The following is an 18157-nucleotide window of genomic DNA, read 5'->3' as shown; positions in this document are numbered from 1 at the left end:
TGTGTCCAGTGTGTGTGTCCAGGCTGTGGTCACTGAGCCTGTCCTCTCTGGGCAGCCAGGTCTGCCTGTGTCCAGTGTGTGTGTCCAGGCTGTGGTCACTGAGCCTGTCCTCTCTGGGCAGCCAGGTCTGCCGGTGTCCAGTGTGTGTGTCCAGGCTGTGGTCACTGAGCCTGTCCTCTCTGGACAGCCAGGTCTGCCGGTGTCCAGTGTGTGTGTCCAGGCTGTGGTCACTGAGCCTGTCCTCTCTGGGCAGCCAGGTCTGCCTGTGTCCAGTGTGTGTGTGTCCAGGCTGTGGTCACTGAGTCTGTCCTCTCTGGACAGCCAGGTCTGCCTGTGTCCAGTGTGTGTGTCCAGGCTGTGGTCACTGAGCCTGTCCTCTCTGGACAGCCAGGTCTGCCTGTGTCCAGGCTGTGTCCCTGAGCCTGTCCCCTCTGGACAGCCAGGTCTGCCTGTGTCCAGTGTGTGTGTCCAGGCTGTGGTCACTGAGCCTGTCCTCTCTGGGCAGCCAGGTCTGCCTGTGTCCAGTGTGTGTGTCCAGGCTGTGGTCACTGAGCCTGTCCTCTCTGGACAGCCAGGTCTGCCTGTGTCCAGTGTGTGTGTCCAGGCTGTGGTCACTGAGCCTGTCCTCTCTGGGCAGCCAGGTCTGCCTGTGTCCAGTGTGTGTGTGTCCAGGCTGTGGTCACTGGGTAGTGAACCACACTCCAGACAGCAGAGGTACTGTACCCGAGGGAGTCAAGCTCAGCGTGGCACAGGCCGTCACTTGCAAGTTCTTTATTTTGTTAAAAAAAAAATAAGGACAGGTTTCACAGGCAGTGGTAATCGCACAGACAATTCCGCCACAAAAAAAAAGAACTACATTCCCCATGATGCCCCATGAGCAATAGTCCACACTGGCCAACAGGAAGTACAGCCCGGCATCGTGGGAGTTGTAGTTCCTCGATGAGCACGACATCATGGAGAGTCAGTCACAGGGCAGACAGGACATAAGCTTCACACTGAAATCTCCAGCCGGTCTGATGAAGGGACAGGCTGCCCCTCCAAGCCCCCTCTAGCGCTGTAGTGTGAGGAACGTGCGTTAGTCGGGGCTGGGGTCGTGGGGGGGGGCCGTAGTTTTTTTACAACCCAGAAAAAAATAAAGTTACGTCCGGAGAGAGGTTAACAAAGAAAGTAAAAAAAACAACAAACAAAACATTTCCCGAGATTCACGTGAACGGCTTGCAGAGGAAGGCATCGTGGGGGATGTAGTTCCTGCAGCACTGTGAAGGGGGGAGGGCTCCACCTCCAGAGCATGCTGGGACAGCGAGGTCACCCCTGCGGGTGCATCCTGGGAAATGTAGTTTGTTTTTAAATCCAAGTTAGAAATTCCAAAGGGGGGTGGGAGGGATAGGGACAGTAAGTCTGCACGGAACTACAACTACCAGAAGTCCTTCTCGAGACTGAGGGCCGGGCTGGAAGACGACGACAGGCTCTGGGGCTCGGGGCGGTCCCGGGCGGGCCGGATCTTCAGTCCATGTCGTGGTCACACACACTCTGCCGCAGGTAGTCCTCGTACAGCTTCCGCTGGGGGGGGGTGGGAGAGAGAGGGTGTCACAGGCAGCCCGCCTGGGTTAGGGACTACAGCTCCCAGCAGGCTCCCCGGCGCTGGCCCCTTACCTTCCTGTCCTTGACAACGTCCTGCACGTACTCCAGCTTCTCCTGGATCTGCCTCTTCTGCTTCCCAGAGAGAGTGGGGCGTGTGCTGAGAGGGAGAGGGGGAGAGAGGGAGTGAGAGGGACAGACAGGTCAGCAGAGAGAGAGAGAGGGAGAGAGGGACAGACAGGTCAGCAGACAGAGGGAGGGAGGGGGAGAGAGGGACAGACAGGTCAGCAGACGGAGGGAGGGAGAGAGAGAGAGAGAGAGAGAGGGGGGGAGAGAGGGGGAGAGAAGGACAGACAGGTCAGCAGACAGAGGGAGGGAGGGGGAGAGAGGGGGAGAGAGGGAGTGAGAGGGACAGACAGGTCAGCAGAGAGAGAGAGAGGGAGAGAGGGGGAGAGAGGGACAGACAGGTCAGCAGACAGAGGGAGAGGGAGAGAGGGGGAGAGAGGGACAGACAGGTCAGCAGAGAGAGAGAGGGAGAGAGGGGGAGAGAGGGACAGACAGGTCAGCAGAGAGAGAGAGGGAGAGAGGGGGAGAGAGGGACAGACAGGTCAGCAGAGAGAGAGAGGGAGAGGGAGAGACAGACAGACAGGTCAGCAGAGAGAGAGAGAGGGAGAGGGAGAGACAGACAGACAGGTCAGCAGAGAGAGAGAGAGGGAGAGGGAGAGACAGACAGACAGGTCAGCAGAGAGAGAGAGAGGGAGAGGGAGAGACAGACAGACAGGTCAGCAGAGAGAGAGAGGGAGAGGGAGAGACAGACAGACAGGTCAGCAGAGAGAGGGAGAGGGAGAGGGAGAGACAGACAGACAGGTCAGCAGAGAGAGAGAGGGAGAGGGAGAGACAGAGAGACAGGTCAGCAGAGAGAGAGAGAGGGAGAGGGAGAGACAGAGAGACAGGTCAGCAGAGAGAGAGAGAGGGAGAGGGAGAGACAGACAGACAGGTCAGCAGAGAGAGAGAGAGGGAGAGGGAGAGACAGACAGACAGGTCAGCAGAGAGAGAGAGAGGGAGAGGGAGAGACAGACAGACAGGTCAGCAGAGAGAGAGGGTTCATACAGACACACTGAGGCCTGAGGTTTAGAAAGACCCCCATTCCATGACGACACAGAAGGACGTGACCACAAACACAGCCCAACAAGACTTAACACCACCGGTCCAGAACATTCCAGACCTCCCAGGTACTCACCGGAAACACCAGCGCGACACCAGCAGCAGAACGAAGGAGACCACAACCAGGGCACCACAGCAACACAGCTGAGACCGCACGGACAGGGCGCTGACCAGCCTGTCCACTGGAGCCTGAGGACACAGGGGGGCCGGGTCCTTAGTGACCGAACACAATGAGACCGCACGATCCGAATAATACAGTGTGTGATCTCCTGTCCCAGCCTGAGGAACAGACAGTGAGCCTGTCTCTCAATAATAATAATACAGTGTGTGATCTCCTGTCCCAGCCTGAGGAACAGACAGTGAGCCCGTCTCTCAATAATAATAATACAGTGTGTGAGCTCCTGTCCCAGCCTGAGGAACAGACAGTGAGCCTGTCTCTCAATAATAATAATACAGTGTGTGACCTCCTGTCCCAGCCTGAGGAACAGACAGTGAGCCTGTCTCTCAATAATAATAATACAGTGTGTGATCTCCTGTCCCAGCCTGAGGAACAGACAGTGAGCCTGTCTCTCAATAATAATAATACAGTGTGTGATCTCCTGTCCCAGCCTGAGGAACAGACAGTGAGCCCGTCTCTCAATAATAATAATACAGTGTGTGACCTCCTGTCCCAGCCTGAGGAACAGACAGTGAGCCTGTCTCTCAATAATAATAACACAGTGTGTGATCTCCTGTCCCAGCCTGAGGAACAGACAGTGAGCCTGTCTCTCAATAATAATAATAAAGTGTGTGATCTCCTGTCCCAGCCTGAGGAACAGACAGTGAGCCTGTCTCTTAATAATAATAATACAGTGTGTGATCTCCTGTCCCAGCCTGAGGAACAGACAGTGAGCCTGTCTCTCAATAATAATAACACAGTGTGTGATCTCCTGTCCCAACCTGAGGAACAGTGAGTCCGTCTCTCAATAATAATAATACAGTGTGTGATCTCCTGTCCCAGCCTGAGGAACAGACAGTGAGCCCGTCTCTCAATAATATTAATACAGTGTGTGATCTCCTGTCCCAGCCTGAGGAACAGACAGTGAGCCTGTCTCTCAATAATAATAATACAGTGTGTGATCTCCTGTCCCAGCCTGAGGAACAGACAGTGAGCCTGTCTCTCAATAATAATAATACAGTGTGTGACCTCCTGTCCCAGCCTGAGGAACAGACAGTGAGCCCGTCTCTCAATAATAATAATACAGTGTGTGATCTCCTGTCCCAGCCTGAGGAACAGACAGTGAGCCCGTCTCTCAATAATAATAACACAGTGTGTGATCTCCTGTCCCAGCCTGAGGAACAGACAGTGAGCCCGTCTCTCAATAATAATAATACAGTGTGTGATCTCCTGTCCCAGCCTGAGGAACAGACAGTGAGCCTGTCTCTCAATAATAATAATACAGTGTGTGATCTCCTGTCCCAGCCTGAGGAACAGACAGTGAGCCCGTCTCTCAATAATAATAATACAGTGTGTGATCTCCTGTCCCAGCCTGAGGAACAGACAGTGAGCCCGTCTCTCAATAATAATAATACAGTGTGTGATCTCCTGTCCCAGCCTGAGGAACAGACAGTGAGCCCGTCTCTCAATAATAATAATACAGTGTGTGATCTCCTGTCCCAGCCTGAGGAACAGACAGTGAGCCCGTCTCTCAATAATAATAATACAGTGTGTGATCTCCTGTCCCAGCCTGAGGAACAGTGAGCCTGTCTCTCAATAATAATAATACAGTGTGTGATCTCCTGTCCCAGCCTGAGGAACAGACAGTGAGCCCGTCTCTCAATAATAATAATACAGTGTGTGATCTCCTGTCCCAGCCTGAGGAACAGTGAGCCTGTCTCTCAATAATAATAATACAGTGTGTGATCTCCTGTCCCAGCCTGAGGAACAGACAGTGAGCCTGTCTCTCAATAATAATAATACAGTGTGTGATCTCCTGTCCCAGCCTGAGGAACAGACAGTGAGCCCGTCTCTCAATAATAATAATACAGTGTGTGATCTCCTGTCCCAGCCTGAGGAACAGTGAGCCTGTCTCTCAATAATAATAATACAGTGTGTGATCTCCTGTCCCAGCCTGAGGAACAGACAGTGAGCCTGTCTCTCAATAATAATAATACAGTGTGTGATCTCCTGTCCCAGCCTGAGGAACAGACAGTGAGCCTGTCTCTCAATAATAATAATACAGTGTGTGATCTCCTGTCCCAGCCTGAGGAACAGACAGTGAGCCTGTCTCTCAATAATAATAATACAGTGTGTGATCTCCTGTCCCAGCCTGAGGAACAGACAGTGAGCCTGTCTCTCAATAATAATAATACAGTGTGTGATCTCCTGTCCCAGCCTGAGGAACAGACAGTGAGCCTGTCTCTCAATAATAATAATACAGTGTGTGATCTCCTGTCCCAGCCTGAGGAACAGACAGTGAGCCCGTCTCTCAATAATAATAATACAGTGTGTGATCTCCTGTCCCAGCCTGAGGAACAGACAGTGAGCCCGTCTCTCAATAATAATAATACAGTGTGTGACCTCCTGTCCCAGCCTGAGGAACAGACAGTGAGCCTGTCTCTCAATAATAATAATACAGTGTGTGATCTCCTGTCCCAGCCTGAGGAACAGTGAGCCTGTCTCTCAATAATAATAATACAGTGTGTGATCTCCTGTCCCAGCCTGAGGAACAGACAGTGAGCCCGTCTCTCAATAATAATAATACAGTGTGTGATCTCCTGTCCCAGCCTGAGGAACAGTGAGCCTGTCTCTCAATAATAATAATACAGTGTGTGATCTCCTGTCCCAGCCTGAGGAACAGACAGTGAGCCTGTCTCTCAATAATAATAATACAGTGTGTGATCTCCTGTCCCAGCCTGAGGAACAGACAGTGAGCCCGTCTCTCAATAATAATAATACAGTGTGTGATCTCCTGTCCCAGCCTGAGGAACAGTGAGCCTGTCTCTCAATAATAATAATACAGTGTGTGATCTCCTGTCCCAGCCTGAGGAACAGACAGTGAGCCTGTCTCTCAATAATAATAATACAGTGTGTGATCTCCTGTCCCAGCCTGAGGAACAGACAGTGAGCCTGTCTCTCAATAATAATAATACAGTGTGTGATCTCCTGTCCCAGCCTGAGGAACAGACAGTGAGCCTGTCTCTCAATAATAATAATACAGTGTGTGATCTCCTGTCCCAGCCTGAGGAACAGACAGTGAGCCTGTCTCTCAATAATAATAATACAGTGTGTGATCTCCTGTCCCAGCCTGAGGAACAGACAGTGAGCCTGTCTCTCAATAATAATAATACAGTGTGTGATCTCCTGTCCCAGCCTGAGGAACAGACAGTGAGCCTGTCTCTCAATAATAATAATACAGTGTGTGATCTCCTGTCCCAGCCTGAGGAACAGACGGTGAGCCCGTCTCTCAATAATAATAATACAGTGTGTGATCTCCTGTCCCAGCCTGAGGAACAGACAGTGAGCCCGTCTCTCAATAATAATAATACAGTGTGTGATCTCCTGTCCCAGCCTGAGGAACAGACAGTGAGCCTGTCTCTCAATAATAATAATACAGTGTGTGATCTCCTGTCCCAGCCTGAGGAACAGACAGTGAGCCTAGGAGGAGAGGGAGAGGGAGACAGGCAGCAGGAGGAGAGAGAAAGAAAGTTCCGCCACACCCACCAGGTAGAGAGACAGCGTCTCCGTGCCGGACTCCCCCAGCGTGATGTCCAGGAGCTCTCGGGACAGACTCGACAGGACCAGGGTGGCCAGCAGCAACAGCGGAACCGCAAAGCCCAGCAGCCCCAAAACACAGCCCTGACAGCGCGCCCTGCGGTTATACAGCGCGTCCTCCCTGAGAGAGACAGACAGGTTAACACACACACACACACACACACACACACACACACACACACACACACACACACACAGCCCTGACAGCGCGCCCTGCGGTTATACAGCGCGTTCTCCCTGAGAGAGACAGACAGGTTAACACACACACACAGCCCTGACAGCGCGCCCTGCGGTTATACAGCGCGTCCTCCCTGAGAGAGACAGACAGGTTAACACACACACACACACACACACACACACACACACAGCCCTGACAGCGCGCCCTGCGGTTATACAGCGCGTCCTCCCTGAGAGAGACAGACAGGTTAACACACACACACACACACACACACACACACACACACACACACACACACAGCCCTGACAGCGCGCCCTGGGGTTATACAGCGCGTCCTCCCTGAGAGAGACAGACAGGTTAACACACACACACACACACACACACACACACACACACACACACACACACACACACACACACACAGCCCTGACAGCGCGCCCTGCGGTTATACAGCACGTTCTCCCTGAGAGAGACAGACAGGTTAACACACACAGCCCTGACAGCGCGCCCTGCGGTTATACAGCGCGTCCTCCCTGAGAGAGACAGACAGGTTAACACACACACACACAGCCCTGACAGCGCGCCCTGCGGTTATACAGCGCGTCCTCCCTGAGAGAGGCAGACAGGTAAACACACACACACACACACACACACACACACACACACACACACAGCCCTGACAGCGCGCCCTGCGGTTATACAGCGCGTCCTCCCTGAGAGAGACAGACAGGTTAACACACACACACACAGCCCTGACAGCGCGCCCTGCGGTTATACAGCACGTTCTCCCTGAGAGAGACAGACAGGTTAACACACACACACAGCCCTGACAGCGCGCCCTGCGGTTATACAGCACGTTCTCCCTGAGAGAGACAGACAGGTTAACACACACACACACAGCCCTGACAGCGCGCCCTGCGGTTATACAGCGCGTTCTCCCTGAGAGAGACAGACAGGTTAACACACACACACACAGCCCTGACAGCGCGCCCTGCGGTTATACAGCGCGTTCTCCCTGAGAGAGACAGACAGGTTAACACACACACACACAGCCCTGACAGTGCGCCCTGCGGTTATACAGCGCGTTCTCCCTGAGAGAGACAGACAGGTTAACACACACACACACAGCCCTGACAGCGCGCCCTGCGGTTATACAGCGCGTTCTCCCTGAGAGAGACAGACAGGTTAACACACACACACACAGCCCTGACAGCGCGCCCTGCGGTTATACAGCGCGTTCTCCCTGAGAGAGACAGACAGGTTAACACACACACACACAGCCCTGACAGCGCGCCCTGCGGTTATACAGCGCGTTCTCCCTGAGAGAGACAGACAGGTTAACACACACACACACAGCCCTGACAGCGCGCCCTGCGGTTATACAGCGCGTCCTCCCTGAGAGAGACAGACAGGTTAACACACACACACACAGCCCTGACAGCGCGCCCTGCGGTTATACAGCGCGTCCTCCCTGAGAGAGACAGACAGGTTAACACACACACACACAGCCCTGACAGCGCGCCCTGCGGTTATACAGCACGTTCTCCCTGAGAGAGACAGACAGGTTAACACACACAGCCCTGACAGCGCGCCCTGCGGTTATACAGCGCGTCCTCCCTGAGAGAGACAGACAGGTTAACACACACACACACAGCCCTGACAGCGCGCCCTGCGGTTATACAGCGCGTCCTCCCTGAGAGAGGCAGACAGGTAAACACACACACACACACACACACACACACACACACACACACACACACACACACACACACAGCCCTGACAGCGCGCCCTGCGGTTATACAGCGCGTCCTCCCTGAGAGAGACAGACAGGTTAACACACACACACACAGCCCTGACAGCGCGCCCTGCGGTTATACAGCACGTTCTCCCTGAGAGAGACAGACAGGTTAACACACACACACAGCCCTGACAGCGCGCCCTGCGGTTATACAGCACGTTCTCCCTGAGAGAGACAGACAGGTTAACACACACACACACAGCCCTGACAGCGCGCCCTGCGGTTATACAGCGCGTTCTCCCTGAGAGAGACAGACAGGTTAACACACACACACACAGCCCTGACAGCGCGCCCTGCGGTTATACAGCGCGTTCTCCCTGAGAGAGACAGACAGGTTAACACACACACACACAGCCCTGACAGCGCGCCCTGCGGTTATACAGCGCGTTCTCCCTGAGAGAGACAGACAGGTTAACACACACACACACAGCCCTGACAGCGCGCCCTGCGGTTATACAGCGCGTTCTCCCTGAGAGAGACAGACAGGTTAACACACACACACACAGCCCTGACAGCGCGCCCTGCGGTTATACAGCGCGTTCTCCCTGAGAGAGACAGACAGGTTAACACACACACACACAGCCCTGACAGCGCGCCCTGCGGTTATACAGCGCGTACTCCCTGAGAGAGACAGACAGGTTAACACACACACACACACAGCCCTGACAGCGCGCCCTGCGGTTATACAGCGCGTCCTCCCTGAGAGAGACAGACAGGTTAACACACACACACACAGCCCTGACAGCGCGCCCTGCGGTTATACAGCGCGTCCTCCCTGAGAGAGACAGACAGGTTAACACACACACACACAGCCCTGACAGCGCGCCCTGCGGTTATACAGCGCGTCCTCCCTGAGAGAGACAGACAGGTTAACACACACACACACAGCCCTGACAGCGCGCCCTGCGGTTATACAGCGCGTTCTCCCTGAGAGAGACAGACAGGTTAACACACACACACACAGCCCTGACAGCGCGCCCTGCGGTTATACAGCTCGTTCTCCCTGAGAGAGACAGACAGGTTAACACACACACACACAGCCCTGACAGCGCGCCCTGCGGTTATACAGCGCGTTCTCCCTGAGAGAGACAGACAGGTTAACACACACACACACACACACACACACACACACACACACACACACAGCCCTGACAGCGCGCCCTGCGGTTATACAGTGCGTCCTCCCTGAGAGAGACAGACAGGTTAACACACACACACACAGCCCTGACAGCGCGCCCTGCGGTTATACAGCGCGTTCTCCCTGAGAGAGACAGACAGGTTAACACACACACACACAGCCCTGACAGCGCGCCCTGCGGTTATACAGCGCGTCCTCCCTGAGAGGGACAGACAGGTTAACACACACACACACACACACACACACACACACACACACACAGCCCTGACAGCGCGCCCTGCGGTTATACAGCGCGTCCTCCCTGAGAGAGACAGACAGGTTAACACACACACACACAGCCCTGACAGCGCGCCCTGCGGTTATACAGCGCGTCCTCCCTGAGAGAAACAGACAGGTTAACACACACACACGCAGCCCTGACAGCGCGCCCTGCAGTTATACAGCGCGTTCTCCCTGAGAGAGACAGACAGGTTAACATACACACACACAGCCCTGACAGCGCACCCTGCGGTTATACAGCACGTTCTCCCTGAGAGAGACAGACAGGTTAACACACACACACACAGCCCTGACAGCGCGCCCTGCGGTTATACAGCGCGTCCTCCCTGAGAGAGACAGACAGGTTAACACACACACACAGCCCTGACAGCGCGCCCTGCGGTTATACAGCGCGTCCTCCCTGAGAGAGACAGACAGGTTAACACACACACACACACACACACACACACACACACACACACACACACACACACAGCCCTGACAGCGCGCCCTGCGGTTATACAGCGCGTTCTCCCTGAGAGAGACAGACAGGTTAACACACACACACAGCCCTGACAGCGCGCCCTGCGGTTATACAGCGCGTACTCCCTGAGAGAGACAGACAGGTTAACACACACACACACAGCCCTGACAGCGCGCCCTGCGGTTATACAGCGCGTTCTCCCTGAGAGAGACAGACAGGTTAACACACACACACACAGCCCTGACAGCGCGCCCTGCGGTTATACAGCGCGTTCTCCCTGAGAGAGACAGACAGGTTAACACACACACACAGCCCTGACAGCGCGCCCTGCGGTTATACAGCGCGTTCTCCCTGAGAGAGACAGACAGGTTAACACACACACACACAGCCCTGACAGCGCGCCCTGCGGTTATACAGCGCGTCCTCCCTGAGAGAGACAGACAGGTTAACACACACACACACACACACACACACACACACACACACACACAGCCCTGACAGCGCGCCCTGCGGTTATACAGCGCGTCCTCCCTGAGAGAGACAGACAGGTTAACACACACACACACAGCCCTGACAGCGCGCCCTGCGGTTATACAGCGCGTCCTCCCTGAGAGAGACAGACAGGTTAACACACACACACACACACAACCCTGACAGCGTGCCCTGCGGTTATACAGCGCGTTCTCCATGAGAGAGACAGACAGGTTAACACACACACACACAGCCCTGACAGCGCGCCCTGCGGTTATACAGCGCGTTCTCCCTGAGAGAGACAGACAGGTTAACACACACACACACAGCCCTGACAGCGCGCCCTGCGGTTATACAGCGCGTTCTCCCTGAGAGAGACAGACAGGTTAACACACACACACACAGCCCTGACAGCGCGCCCTGCGGTTATACAGCGCGTCCTCCCTGAGAGAGACAGACAGGTTAACACACACACACACACACACACACACACACACACACACACACACACACACACACACACACACACACACACACACACACACAGCCCTGACAGCGCGCCCTGCGGTTATACAGCGCGTCCTCCCTGAGAGAGACAGACAGGTTAACACACACACACACAGCCCTGACAGCGCGCCCTGCGGTTATACAGCGCGTTCTCCCTGAGAGAGACAGACAGGTTAACACACACACACGCAGCCCTGACAGCGCGCCCTGCAGTTATACAGCGCGTTCTCCCTGAGAGAGACAGACAGGTTAACACACACACACACGCAGCCCTGACAGCGCGCCCTGCGGTTATACAGCGCGTTCTCCCTGAGAGAGACAGACAGGTTAACACACACACACAGCCCTGACAGCTCGCCCTGCGGTTATACAGCACGTTCTCCCTGAGAGAGACAGACAGGTTAACACACACACACACACAGCCCTGACAGCGCGCCCTGCGGTTATACAGCGCGTACTCCCTGAGAGAGACAGACAGGTTAACACACACACACACAGCCCTGACAGCGCGCCCTGCGGTTATACAGCGCGTCCTCCCTGAGAGAGACAGACAGGTTAACACACACACACACAGCCCTGACAGCGCGCCCTGCGGTTATACAGCGCGTCCTCCCTGAGAGAGACAGACAGGTTAACACACACACACACAGCCCTGACAGCGCGCCCTGCGGTTATACAGCGCGTCCTCCCTGAGAGAGACAGACAGGTTAACACACACACACACAGCCCTGACAGCGCGCCCTGCGGTTATACAGCGCGTTCTCCCTGAGAGAGACAGACAGGTTAACACACACACACACAGCCCTGACAGCGCGCCCTGCGGTTATACAGCTCGTTCTCCCTGAGAGAGACAGACAGGTTAACACACACACACACAGCCCTGACAGCGCGCCCTGCGGTTATACAGCGCGTTCTCCCTGAGAGAGACAGACAGGTTAACACACACACACACACACACACACACACACACACACACACACACACACACACACACACACACACAGCCCTGACAGCGCGCCCTGCGGTTATACAGTGCGTCCTCCCTGAGAGAGACAGACAGGTTAACACACACACACACAGCCCTGACAGCGCGCCCTGCGGTTATACAGCGCGTTCTCCCTGAGAGAGACAGACAGGTTAACACACACACACACAGCCCTGACAGCGCGCCCTGCGGTTATACAGCGCGTCCTCCCTGAGAGGGACAGACAGGTTAACACACACACACACACACACACACACACACACACACACACACACAGCCCTGACAGCGCGCCCTGCGGTTATACAGCGCGTCCTCCCTGAGAGAGACAGACAGGTTAACACACACACACACAGCCCTGACAGCGCGCCCTGCGGTTATACAGCGCGTCCTCCCTGAGAGAAACAGACAGGTTAACACACACACACGCAGCCCTGACAGCGCGCCCTGCGGTTATACAGCGCGTTCTCCCTGAGAGAGACAGACAGGTTAACATACACACACACAGCCCTGACAGCGCACCCTGCGGTTATACAGCACGTTCTCCCTGAGAGAGACAGACAGGTTAACACACACACACACAGCCCTGACAGCGCGCCCTGCGGTTATACAGCGCGTCCTCCCTGAGAGAGACAGACAGGTTAACACACACACACAGCCCTGACAGCGCGCCCTGCGGTTATACAGCGCGTCCTCCCTGAGAGAGACAGACAGGTTAACACACACACACACACACACACACACACACACACACACACACACACACACACACACACACACAGCCCTGACAGCGCGCCCTGCGGTTATACAGCGCGTTCTCCCTGAGAGAGACAGACAGGTTAACACACACACACAGCCCTGACAGCGCGCCCTGCGGTTATACAGCGCGTCCTCCCTGAGAGAGACAGACAGGTTAACACACACACACACAGCCCTGACAGCGCGCCCTGCGGTTATACAGCGCGTTCTCCCTGAGAGAGACAGACAGGTTAACACACACACACAGCCCTGACAGCGCGCCCTGCGGTTATACAGCGCGTTCTCCCTGAGAGAGACAGACAGGTTAACACACACACACACAGCCCTGACAGCGCGCCCTGCGGTTATACAGCGCGTTCTCCCTGAGAGAGACAGACAGGTTAACACACACACACAGCCCTGACAGCGCGCCCTGCGGTTATACAGCGCGTTCTCCCTGAGAGAGACAGACAGGTTAACACACACACACACAGCCCTGACAGCGCGCCCTGCGGTTATACAGCGCGTCCTCCCTGAGAGAGACAGACAGGTTAACACACACACACACACACACACACACACACACACACACACACACACACAGCCCTGACAGCGCGCCCTGCGGTTATACAGCGCGTCCTCCCTGAGAGAGACAGACAGGTTAACACACACACACACAGCCCTGACAGCGCGCCCTGCGGTTATACAGCGCGTCCTCCCTGAGAGAGACAGACAGGTTAACACACACACACACACACAACCCTGACAGCGTGCCCTGCGGTTATACAGCGCGTTCTCCATGAGAGAGACAGACAGGTTAACACACACACACACAGCCCTGACAGCGCGCCCTGCGGTTATACAGCGCGTTCTCCCTGAGAGAGACAGACAGGTTAACACACACACACACAGCCCTGACAGCGCGCCCTGCGGTTATACAGCGCGTTCTCCCTGAGAGAGACAGACAGGTTAACACACACACACACAGCCCTGACAGCGCGCCCTGCGGTTATACAGCGCGTCCTCCCTGAGAGAGACAGACAGGTTAACACACACACACACACACACACACACACACACACACACACACACACACACACACACACAGCCCTGACAGCGCGCCCTGCGGTTATACAGCGCGTCCTCCCTGAGAGAGACAGACAGGTTAACACACACACACACAGCCCTGACAGCGCGCCCTGCGGTTATACAGCGCGTTCTCCCTGAGAGAGACAGACAGGTTAACACACACACACACAGCCCTGACAGCGCGCCCTGCGGTTATACAGCGCGTCCTCCTTGAGAGAGACAGACAGGTTAACACACACACACGCAGCCCTGACAGCGCGCCCTGCAGTTATACAGCGCGTTCTCCCTGAGAGAGACAGACAGGTTAACACACACACACACACGCAGCCCTGACAGCGCGCCCTGCGGTTATACAGCGCGTTCTCCCTGAGAGAGACAGACAGGTTAACATACACACACACAGCCCTGACAGCGCGCCCTGCGGTTATACAGCGCGTTCTCCCTGAGAGAGACAGACAGGTTAACACACACACACAGCCCTGACAGCTCGCCCTGCGGTTATACAGCACGTTCTCCCTGAGAGAGACAGACAGGTTAACACACACACACACAGCCCTGACAGCGCGCCCTGCGGTTATACAGCGCGTTCTCCCTGAGAGAGACAGACAGGTTAACACACACACACAGCCCTGACAGCGCGCCCTGCGGTTATACAGCGCGTTCTCCCTGAGAGAGACAGACAGGTTAACACACACACACACACAGCCCTGACAGCGCCCCCTGCGGTTATACAGCGCGTCCTCCCTGAGAGAGACAGACAGGTTAACACACACACACAAAGCCCTGACAGCGCGCCCTGCGGTTATACAGCGCGTCCTCCCTGAGAGAGACAGACAGGTTAACACACACACACACAGCCCTGACAGCGCGCCCTGCGGTTATACAGCGCGTTCTCCCTGAGAGAGACAGACAGGTTAACACACACACACACACAGCCCTGACAGCACGCCCTGCGGTTATACAGCGCGTCCTCCCTGAGAGAGACAGACAGGTTACACACACACACACACACACACACACACACACACACACACACACACACACACACACACACACAGCCCTGACAGCGCGCCCTGCGGTTATACAGCGCGTCCTCCCTGAGAGAGACAGACAGGTTAACACACACACACACACAGCCCTGACAGCGTGCCCTGCGGTTATACAGCGCGTTCTCCCTGAGAGAGACAGACAGGTTAACACACACACACAGCCCTGACAGCGCGCCCTGCGGTTATACAGCGCGTCCTCCCTGAGAGAGACAGACAGGTTAACACACACACACACACAGCCCTGACAGCGCGCCCTGCGGTTATACAGCACGTTCTCCCTGAGAGAGACAGACAGGTTAACATACACACACACAGCCCTGACAGCGCGCCCTGCGGTTATACAGCACGTTCTCCCTGAGAGAGACAGACAGGTTAACACACACACACACAGCCCTGACAGCGCGCCCTGCGGTTATACAGCGCGTTCTCCCTGAGAGAGACAGACAGGTTAACACACACACACAGCCCTGACAGCGCGCCCTGCGGTTATACAGCACGTTCTCCCTGAGAGAGACAGACAGGTTAACACACACACACACAGCCCTGACAGCGCGCCCTGCGGTTATACAGCGCGTTCTCCCTGAGAGAGACAGACAGGTTAACACACACACACAGCCCTGACAGCGCGCCCTGCGGTTATACAGCGCGTTCTCCCTGAGAGAGACAGACAGGTTAACACACACACACACAGCCCTGACAGCGCGCCCTGCGGTTATACAGCGCGTTCTCCCTGAGAGAGACAGACAGGTTAACACACACACACACACAGCCCTGACAGCGCGCCCTGCGGTTATACAGCGCGTCCTCCCTGAGAGAGACAGACAGGTTAACACACACACACACAGCCCTGACAGCGCGCCCTGCGGTTATACAGCGCGTCCTCCCTGAGAGAGACAGACAGGTTAACACACACACACACAGCCCTGAGAGCGCGCCCTGCGGTTATACAGCGCGTTCTCCCTGAGAGAGACAGACAGGTTAACACACACACAGCCCTGACAGCGCGCCCTGCGGTTATACAGCGCGTCCTCCCTGAGAGAGACAGACAGGTTAACACACGCTGCGGTTATACAGCATGTTCGCCCACTCTCTCTCCAGTGCGTTCAGACTGGGCTCAGTACCTGTCTGTCTGTCTGTCTGTCTGTCTGTCTGCGGGAGCGTGGGCTCAGTACCTGTCTGTCTGCAGGCGCCCCCTGACGGCGGAGGCGATGACCTCACAGTCTCTCTCCAGCGCGTTCAGAGTGTTCTGCACCGTCTGGTTGATGGTCTTCTCGATGGTGCGACAGACCTCATCAATCTGGTTCACACAGCGACTGGGCTGGAGAGACAGACAGGCAGCGGGAGAGAGAGAGGCATTTACTTCAGGGGTACAGTGTTGGGGTTCGGTCTATACAGTGTCCAAGTTCAGGTGTATAGTGTTGGGGTCAGTCCATACAGTGTCCGAGTTCAGGGGTACTGTGTTGGGGTTCAGTCTATACAGTGTCTGAGCTCAGGGGTACTGTGTTGGGGTTTGGTCTATACAGTGTCTGAGTTCAGGGGTACAGTGTTGGGGTTCGGTCTATACAGTGTCTGAGTTCAGGGGTACAGTGTTGGGGTTCAGTCTATACAGTGTCTGAGCTCAGGGGTACTGTGTTGGGGTTCATGGGTACCTTGTTGGGGTTCAGTCTATACAGTGTCTGAGCTCAGGGGTACAGTGCTGGGGTTCAGGGGTATCTTGTTGGGGTTCAGTCTATACAGTGTCTGAGCTCAGGGGTACAGTGCTGGGGTTCAGGGGTACCTTGTTGGGGTTCAGTCTATACAGTGTCTGAGCTCAGGGGTACAGTGTTGGGGTTCAGTCTATACAGTGTCTGAGCTCAGGGGTACTGTGTTGGGGTTCAGTCTATAGTGTCTGAGCTCAGCGGTACAGTGTTGGGGTTCAGGGGTACCTTGTTGGGGTTCAGTCTATACATTGTCTGAGCTCAGGGGTACAGTGTTGGGGTTCAGTCCATACAGTGTCCGAGTTCAGGGGTACTGTGTTGGGGTTCAGTCTATACAGTGTCTGAGCTCAGGGGTACTGTGTTGGGGTTCAGGGGTGCAGTGCTGGGGTTCAGGGGTACCTTGTTGGGGTTCGGGACGTAGATAGTGGGCATGTCGAACCCACACTTGTTGAGTCCTGGTCTCTTGCACAGCTCCTGGACAATCTGCATCATGACTCTCTGAAACCAGAGAGAGAGACAGGTCTGAGGAGGAGTACCCCTCTCTCTCTCTCCTCTCTCCCCCTCTGTCCAGTCCAGCTCTCTCCTCTCTCCTCTCTCCCCCTCTGTCCAGTCCAGCTCTCTCCTCTCTCCCCCTCTGTCCAGTCCAGCTCTCTCCTCTCTCCCCCTCTGTCCAGTCCAGCTCTCTCCTCTCTCCTCTCTCTCCCTCTGTCCAGTCCAGCTCTCTCCTCTCTCCCCCTCTGTCCAGTCCAGCTCTCTCCTCTCTCCCCCTCTGTCCAGTCCAGCTCTCTCCTCTCTCCCCCTCTGTCCAGTCCAGCTCTCTCCTCTCTCTCCCTCTGTCCAGTCCAGCTCTCTCCTCTCTCCCTCTGTCCAGTCCAGCTCTCTCCTCTCTCCTCTCTCTCCCTCTGTCCAGTCCAGCTCTCTCCTCTCTCCTCTCTCTCCCTCTGTCCAGTCCAGCTCTCTCCTCTCTCCTCTCTCTCCCTCTGTCCAGTCCAGCTCTCTCCTCTCTCCCCCTCTGTCCAGTCCAGCTCTCTCCTCTCTCTCTCCCTCTGTCCAGTCCAGCTCTCTCCTCTCTCCCCCTCTGTCCAGTCCAGCTCTCTCCTCTCTCCCCCTCTGTCCAGTCCAGCTCTCTCCTCTCTCCCTCTGTCCAGTCCAGCTCTCTCCTCTCTCTCTCCCTCTGTCCAGTCCAGCTCTCTCCTCTCTCCTCTCCCTCTGTCCAGTCCAGCTCTCTCCTCTCTCCTCTCTCCCTCTGTCCAGTCCAGCTCTCTCCTCTCT

At 55.5% G+C, this 18157-nt stretch overlaps 1 protein-coding gene across 3 annotated transcripts in view; it reads right to left on the bottom strand.

Moving 5' to 3' along the window:
* Positions 1–756: 756 nt before the first annotated feature.
* The window catches only part of LOC148659571 (uncharacterized), a 32182-nt gene continuing 14781 nt past the window's right edge, over positions 757–18157 (bottom strand). The window contains exons 7-12 of one of the 3 annotated variants that reach the window (XM_088637337.1): positions 17285–17383; positions 16361–16506; positions 6440–6617; positions 2819–2931; positions 1654–1738; positions 757–1560 (exon numbers count right to left, since the gene is read on the bottom strand). In XM_088637337.1, coding sequence (XP_088493463.1) covers positions 1504–1560; positions 1654–1738; positions 2819–2931; positions 6440–6617; positions 16361–16506; positions 17285–17383 — 678 coding nt within the window. In that variant the 3' untranslated portion in view covers positions 757–1503. Of the gene's footprint in view, positions 1561–1653; positions 1739–2818; positions 2932–6439; positions 6618–15482; positions 15693–16360; positions 16507–17284; positions 17384–18157 lie in introns of those variants that run through there. The other 2 variants (XM_088637338.1, XM_088637340.1) reach the window with 2 other exon arrangements.

The sequence above is a fragment of the Lepisosteus platostomus genome, chromosome 6 (genome assembly GCF_059453375.1).
Source record: "Lepisosteus platostomus isolate fLepPlt1 chromosome 6, fLepPlt1.hap1, whole genome shotgun sequence".
NCBI lineage: Eukaryota > Metazoa > Chordata > Actinopteri > Semionotiformes > Lepisosteidae > Lepisosteus > Lepisosteus platostomus.
The sequence above is the reverse complement of the archived record's forward strand: the minus strand, read 5'-3'. Positions and strand labels throughout refer to the sequence as shown.